This window comes from Momordica charantia (genome assembly GCF_013281855.1).
Source record: "Momordica charantia cultivar OHB3-1 chromosome 9 unlocalized genomic scaffold, Mcharantia_2.0 BLBB01000009.1, whole genome shotgun sequence".
NCBI lineage: Eukaryota > Viridiplantae > Streptophyta > Magnoliopsida > Cucurbitales > Cucurbitaceae > Momordica > Momordica charantia.
The window spans coordinates 1,316,666-1,324,876 of record NW_028275167.1 but is presented as its reverse complement, the minus strand read 5'-3'; the positions used below and the strand labels follow the sequence as shown (position 1 = coordinate 1,324,876).

The following is an 8,211-nucleotide window of genomic DNA, read 5'->3' as shown; positions in this document are numbered from 1 at the left end:
AAATATTTTCTCTGTTTTTTTCAAAAAATTAAAAAGTTGTCAAATTTTATGAAAAACAAAAAGTTGTCAAATTTTATGGGGGAATTAAAAGGAAATGAGTGTTGAGTATGACCTCGTCTATTGTTTTTTTATGTCTAGTTCTTTTTTCTACAAAATATTTGATATTTGATCATTGTTCTTTATTTTTTGTTATTTATAATTACAAGGATACTCTAAGAAATATATTAATAAGCTAAACTTTTGCTTACATATCAATATTTAAGAAACCTATCAAATGGTTAATTTGAACGATTAGTAGCTTATTTTAATCTTTAAATTTTATATCATATTCTATTAAAAAATACTATTATTATATCTCTAAAAAATTAAATTTTACCGTAACTTATCAACTTAACTTAAATTTTTGGGTTAATCGGTGATTTAACAAAGAGTATCGAATCATCTTTCACAATTTTGTGAACGATTAGTGGCAATGTTTAAACATAAGATTGGGAACTAGCGGCATGTCAATGCCTTTCTAGAAATAGAATACATTCCAATTTCATCTTTTGGGTTTGAGACTTTGAGAGAATATGTTTACAAATATATTCCAATTTCCATCATTTCTCTCTCTATATGTAAAATATATAATTACATATTCTCTTTGAATTATACTCAAACTTGAGTTACAAAACCCAATAGCGATTGATATCCAAATGGGTTTGTTTTAATTAATCCAAATGCCTTTGATTTTCCTCTTTTATAATTTGGAAAGGCATTGGAATGTGTCCCATTCAAGAATACATTATAGCAATATGTTCTTTTCATACCAGTATTCAATCCTGAAATAATTAACTCAACTGGTTAAGTCACTTATGTCTAACTAAAAGTAAATATATACGTATATAAGGACCCAAATATACGTTTCGAAAGTATATAGACCAAAATAAACAAAAGTGAAAAATACATGGACGAAGTACAAAACTAAAATAGTACAAAACCATATATTATTAAAGTTCAATCTCTCTAATCGAAGTTTGTTAGAAATAAAAAGCACCCATTGCAAGAAGTTGCAAGTGGAGTAACGAATCCAATGCATGTATTCCCCAAAACAAGAAACACAGTTTCAAAACTATATCTAATTGCAAGTGCTTGTATATCTCTATTCCATGCATTTACATTAAAAAAAAATACATAACGTACTGACAAAAATAGTAGTGGACCTTCTGTTTAGTGTTTATATATAAATTCCAATTTGCAACATAGTATTTATCCTTCTAAAGCAGTAGAGATTCTAATATTCTCGTCCATCATATTAACTTAAATAGAAATGCACTCTCTTTCAACACTTCAACTTCTTTATCAAAATATATATCTCATATTTCCCTTCAGAACCAACACAGAAAGCTTTCCCTCACGCTGTTTCTCTTCACTTCCTTCTTAAAGGCATGGCTAAGGTTACTGGGAGTGGTCTTTACTTCATAAGGTGTCGTTCTCATGTGCTGGTTTATGTGTTTTCTTTCTACGATTTTTCTTCGTGGAGGTTTATTTCCTGTTCTTAGTCTAATATAGCAATGCAATAGCAGGCGAATGAGCTCTTCGGTTGCAGCCGAGCAACTTAAAGCACAAACACCTGCATCAATGGTGGCGAGGAAGGTGAAGGCTGCCATGGAAACAGGGGATCGGGATGATGTTACTGCAGTAGAACAGAAAGAGACGTTTTGGATGAAAGATCCCAAGAGTGGAAACTGGATTCCGGAGAGCCACTTTGGAGATATTGATGTGGCAGAATTGAGGGAGAAATTCCTGTCTAAAAGAAAGCTATCAAACAAGTGAAAACTCTAGTTATGACATATATCTTATACTAAAAAGGAATGTCAGACGTTCAAATCCTCATTCCCACTCGTTGAAAAAAAACAGAGTGAAGGCTTCGTTATGCATAAATAAAATTTCCACCTGTATTTATCTTATCAATGCTACTAAATAGTAAATACCATATACCACAGGCGGCAAAAACCAGTGTGTATCTATTGGTTTCTCTCTCATCTGTCACTTTTGTCAGTTTCAATTCTCAGATGAATCCTCTCAAGTTTTAATCACGATGATTTTGATTGATGACAGAAGGGAATCCGAATCTCATTCAAGTTTATCGATGAAAGCAAACTGTCAGACCGGTAGTTGCACAAGTCAAGTCAAGTCCGATGAGTCGTGACTATGAAAATTCCTAAATATGAACAATTATCAACTCTAATATGGACAAACATCCCAATGATATTCTTTTCCTTTCGCTTGAGAAGGGACCATCTTAGTGACATTCATATCATTCTAGTTCCTTCGACTGATGGGAAGAGAGAGGGAAAGAGACAGCATGTTCTTTTTGGAGAAGGGACCATCCTAATTGACCAAAAGAAAAAAAGGGGTCCATCCAATTGACAATTCATATCATTCCAATTCCATCTATTGAGAGAGAGAGAGAGAGAGACTTTTTATATACATATTTGATATGTATATATACACAAATATTGGTGGAGATGGGGAACTCTAGCGAATGGCCATCCATCGAGAAGCTGGACTATAAATAAGTAACAGCACAACATAACGTGCACTGTTTTATAGAAAGTATACGTGCACTTATCAGGTATGCTTAGACGTGCAGAAAGTTCACATCCCAAAAACTAGACTACATTTGGAACACTGATTACTGAATACAAACAAGATTGTTTCTAGAGTAAAAGTATCCATGCTTTAGGTCGTCATGAGGCAGATTTGTTTCTGAATTGTTACTATATGGTGCAAAAAATCAAACACTACACGTTTGAGTTTGACTATAAATATAGTTGGATGAGCTCGTCACTCACCACAGATGGAGAGAGAACGCCCAAATCTGTAAAGAGAAGAGTAAGGTACTGAGGAGGAGTATAATCTCGAGCAGACTTTTCAACTTCAACCTTGGATGGGATAGGAACCCCAAAGTCAATGGGACGCAGGGCAGGGGCCATGTCTTTCTGATCCAATGGGTAGAGTCGAGCAAACTGAAAAAATAATTGCAAGTCAGTTTTTTTATTCCAGTGACTATATTCACAAAGTGGTAACGAGGTATTAATTAATCTTAACACTATAACTTGTCTAATGAAGGTTAGCAGATGAAGGCAAACCTTATAACTCTCAGCAGCCACATACACCGGTTTGTTCATGCTATGTGCCACTAATGCAATTTGATACGTGCCCATCATGTTGATTATACCTCCACTTTCAACTACTGCATCAGCCCCAACTAGCACCATATCAACCTCATCCATCGTATACGCTACTGCTGAGTCAATTAGTAGCTTTACTGGGACATCTAGTTTAGCAAGCTCATTGGATAAACGCAAACCTGTCCTGTCTGGTCTTCCTTCTGCATATTTTAGCGTTGAATTTCAACAAATATGAAAGCTAATAAAATCCACAGAAATATAATGGAAGAGCCAGACACAATTGAAAAATATTGGTTTCCCTGTAGCAACAGTATCGGCAGAAGTTAATCAAACTGTTAGGCCAGTGTGTTATAGAAAGACTAAAAGGAGAATACCTTCCCTTAGTTAGTTAGCTAGACTGACTGACTGAGTACTTCATATAGCAAGTAATAAGTTAGTTTTATCATTATGTGTTTGCTGTGAGTTACTTGCAAGGGGCTTAGAGGTAGGAAGAGATATTAGCCCACTTGAACTGACTTAGTGGCTGAGATATTAGCCCACTTGAACTGACTTAGTGGCTGAGATATTAGCCCACTTGAACTGACTTAGTGGCTGTTTTGTGCCGAAAGTCTCAGGTGCATACTTAGCCCCAAATCCAAAAAACAAAGATAGAAAGGTTGTACACGAAACATTAGCTGCAGGTGTAATTCAACCAAGTGCTAGCCCTTTCCCTAATCCAGTCTTCTTAGTTAGAAAAGAAAGATTGAAGCTGATTTGATGTCTCATAAGATTCATCTGGGCCGTGTTTCTTATGCTAAGTGAGCATAAGTTATATGCCAGCCTCAAAAAGTGTCAATTACCTAACGACTGATTGGAGTATTTAGGCACATTGGATAGACTTAGATGCGGTGGAGGAAAATTCAAGTTGGATGCAAGCCACATTGTAATGGCCATTCCTAAGACAACAAAGGAATTGCCCTAGTCCGCTCCAATTACTACTATCAATTTTTGGTAGGAAAATTATGGAGTCATTTCCTCTTTTTTGACCCAACAACTAAAGAAGGATGTTAAATTGGAATCCAAAGGCAAACCAGGCAGAGATTTAAACAAGCTATGATCACCCTTTTCAATACCAGCCATACACCATTTGAAAAAGACACCTCCAATATGACAACTTATCCTTATCGTGTTGCCCTAAAGGGGCTACTCTTTCAGCTATGTGGAGGGGTTGCATAAATCTAATGATCTTGATACTATTTTTGTCATCATGAACCACCCCAGAATGTATGCTGTATGCCTCTTTCATTTCCCCCATCACCCTTTCACAGTCAAAACAACATAAGCAACTTTGGTGAATGAGGTGGTGTGTCTTCATGGGTTTTCAGTCTCTTATCTCCAATCATGATAAAGTTTTTTCAGTTGGAAAGCACTCAAATCTGTCAAAGTTTCACCTACCACACACAAATGGACGACTTCGCCAATCAATGATTGAAGACATACCTAAAGTGGTTTCAGAATGCAAACCCAAACAATGGCAACGGTGCTTGTCATGGCCAAAATATTAAATATAACAAAACATTCCATTCTTCAATGCGTACACTACCTTTCAAGTATTCTATAGTCACGCCTCTCCACCACTCATCCATAATAAAGACTCCCAATTCTACCCTTGAGCAGAAATTGCGTGATCCAACCTTGGCAGATCCCAAACTCCATCTTGCCTGTGCTCAAGATAAAATGAAAAAGATGACTAACCAACAGCATAAGGATGTTGAATATGCAGTTGGTGATGGGATATATTTAAAAATTCAACCCTACTGTCTACGCTCTCTTCCCTAAAAAATGAATGGAAATCTGTCTACCTGCTACTTTGGCCCCTATTAGATTACACAACAAGTTGATAACAATTGGAGCGCCCACCTGCTGCCTCCATACACCTAGTCTTTCAGGTCTCACAACTTCAAACAGCTATAGGCATGCCATCTTAATCTGGCTAACTTAGTAAGTATTTTGCATTGGGGTTCATTCATAAATTTCTTTTGTTAAGCAAATATCAGCACCTATCGTATACTAAGGAGCTACTTTTAATCGAATTCATAAGAAAACAAAATAAATCAGTCCCTTATCCCGTATATCAAGGGGAGAGGTCCATATCCTTTGAAAATGACACAAGATTTCTAGAGCTCAACTAAGTAATGCAGACTTTAACGACACAAATTGCAAGGTGGTTAAAGACTTAAAAATAAAGAGCCGAACCAGTGCAAAACACTCTGAAGAGCTTCTTATTCTGTGCAGCCAACTTCAGAACTTCCATAACAACTCTAGAGAAACCATGGACCAAAATTGTACAGCCATCAAAAATGAAATCCTGACTAAGCATTGCAATAACTCTTCGTGCCTGCAACGTAATACCAGTTTTAGTACTAGAATTCCTTCTCAAAATTACATGGCTGTTCAACTATTACAAAAGATTATCATGACCACTACTCTACCTTACAAGATATCTCCCCAAACTTTTCTGCCCGCTCAATCAAGCGAGACTTGGCAGACTTGAAGTCCTCATATTCTAAAGCCGATGTTCGAGTTACATAACGCATGAACAAATCACAGCCAGCTGTTAATGATATAGAAGTCGTATCCCACGACTGGAGGAAACAAACAGATTAATTAAATCAATTAGAAGTTATTTATAATATTAATCTGTCAAACAGAAAGCATGCAAAGACCATTGTTTGTATGAAATATATTCCATACAAAACTTGTACACCCCTACTATTTCATAAATTGGACAGACAAAAATATGAGTTTCATGGTGCAATCATTTCTATAGATGTAAAAAATAGTTTCAACGTTTACAACAATGTTGCCCACTTTACTGAGATACATATAATTTGACATAATGCGGATGCTAAAACACACCCATCTACTTAGTTAAAGTAGCCTCGTGGTCGTGCAGCCACTTAGACACAACTTCCAGAAGATAATCCAAAGGGATGACTGGCACATACATGTTAAAATAACTCCATGTGAATGTCCAACAGAAATGTCTTTGCAACTATACTTCAAAACCTCAAATTACAGTACAATAAACATAGAAGTGAAGATTTACTGACTTTTAGAGAGTCCGAGGCCTTTTTCAGCTCAATTTCGAGCTCCATCATGGTCGTGGCCTGACTAGACCTTATTACAGCCGCCAAAGCCCGAATAGCTGCAACTGCCTCAGCTAAATCCGGCAGTTTCCTCCAGTTATCAAATTCATCGATGACACAGAATGGCTTGCTGGATTCAGAATCCCTAACGTCGGTTTCCGACGGTGGTTGGCCGTCGGCCTGGAACCCGACTGCGGCCTGCGCCTGGGCGAGCCAGTCACTGGTGACGACGGCGGTGTGGGCAGCCCTACTTTGGTAATAGGCAGAGATTTTAGGGTTTGGATTCTGGAAGGCGTCAGCCATAGAGGATTGCGCGGGTGGGGACTGGGAGATGGAAAGGGTTTCGGGGGGTTTTGAAACGCCTTCGGATTGCTGCTTGTCGAGGATGAAAGAGGCCGATCTCCACCACATTTATGTTCGTACGAATCGATGAAAAGAATCTAATTTTGTTGGGTTTTTGATAGGGAAATGGAAACTGAAAGTGAGGGAATCGGCGGGTGGCGCTCCGATTCGGAGATTCCGGCGACTGGATCTCTCTCCACAAACCGATTATGGGCGAAATCAATCTTAATTATCACAGTGATTTGGATAAATTATTTCGGGAACGAACCAAGCACGACAACAATAATATGTTTTTCTTCTACATAATATATATTTTTAATTGTAATTGTTCAAATGTAGAGGTTAAAATCGCCGAGCGTACCACATTGGTAATTGACATATACCTCCAATCAATAGGTTGTGAGTTTGAATTTCCTCCCCGACTTGTCGTACTAAAAAATTCAACGTGTGACGTCTAATTTTTATAAATACGACTGTTCATTTCTTCTTCAATCTAACATGCATCATCATCTAATTTTCAATCAAACTACATCGAGTAGATACAAAATTTTGTTGAACTTGTTTTATGTGTGATGTTTGATTCAACTATTAATTGGCTAATCAACAATCACTAAAACAATGTCCATATAAAAACATAAACGATACAATTTTTTTTTTATAATTCGTACGAAATTAAAACTAATGACAACAAAAAAAAGTTTTGGCTAGTATTTAACAAAGTGCATATGGAATTGTGAAAATTGAGAGGCAACTATTGGGTAAATATATGTTGTATGGGTAAATTGTGTAACACTAACAAACAAATACAACGTAGCTCAATACAAACAATTAAAGATTCAATAACTCGATGAATACCGAAACTTAATGAAATATAGTCAAGACATTTTAAATAGCGCTGACTTGAAGATAATTAGAACAGCAACCTTGAACTAATTGAATATGGTTGAATTTTTAGGAACATATTATCGGCATAAACATGAACAGTCAAAAGAGATAATTATTATGAGATGATTGTGTTATGCTTCGATCTCTCAACTCAAAGAAAAAAAAAGTACAATTATAGTTGTACAGATACGTAAACATCACATAATAATTAAGTAACTTTTAACAAAGAGTTAAAAAACTATTCAAATTCTTAATAGTTATAATTTTAATTCATATATTCAATTATTTTTCAATACCTTAAAATTTCACTATATTTTACAAATTAAAAATCCAACCAACCCGACAGTTTATTCTACTAGCATCTATAAAGCACATAAATGATATATAGATTTGTGCAAAGGACCATATTTGAAAGAGAATTTAAAGTACGATGGCCATAAATAATTATTCTTACCAAATAAATTAAAGGCTTCAAATATGAGTTTGGTAAAAGCTAATAATCACTTTTAACAAACTTTATTAATTTGAGCCTTATTGATATTGCTAAAATTGACCAATAACTTCCTATCCAAAAAGAAACTTTTTTTAATCTCTCTTTTAAAGGTGGCCATCAAGATTTGGAGCTAAGGATTAATTTAACGTTAAATCAATAATTAAAAGAACGTGATAAAAGATGTAGG

The 8,211-nt window shown here is 35.8% G+C and overlaps 2 protein-coding genes across 2 annotated transcripts; one reads left to right on the top strand and one right to left on the bottom strand.

Annotated features, from left to right (window-relative positions):
- The first annotated feature begins 1,079 nt into the window (after positions 1–1,079).
- Positions 1,080–2,024, top strand: LOC148208813 (uncharacterized). The gene is made up of 2 exons (XM_088117984.1): positions 1,080–1,465; positions 1,566–2,024. The coding sequence occupies exons 1-2, from the start codon at positions 1,428–1,430 to the stop codon at positions 1,813–1,815; spliced, it is 288 nt and encodes a 95-aa protein (XP_087974110.1). The 5' UTR covers positions 1,080–1,427; the 3' UTR covers positions 1,816–2,024.
- A 621-nt stretch (positions 2,025–2,645) lies between these two features.
- On the bottom strand, positions 2,646–6,918 carry LOC111019116 (NagB/RpiA/CoA transferase-like superfamily protein). The gene is made up of 5 exons (XM_022295410.2): positions 6,269–6,918; positions 5,648–5,800; positions 5,412–5,553; positions 3,135–3,376; positions 2,646–3,011 (listed from the first exon to the last, which is right to left on the bottom strand). The coding sequence occupies exons 1-5, from the start codon at positions 6,713–6,715 to the stop codon at positions 2,805–2,807; spliced, it is 1,191 nt and encodes a 396-aa protein (XP_022151102.1). The 5' UTR covers positions 6,716–6,918; the 3' UTR covers positions 2,646–2,804.
- Between the last annotated feature and the right edge of the window lie 1,293 nt (positions 6,919–8,211).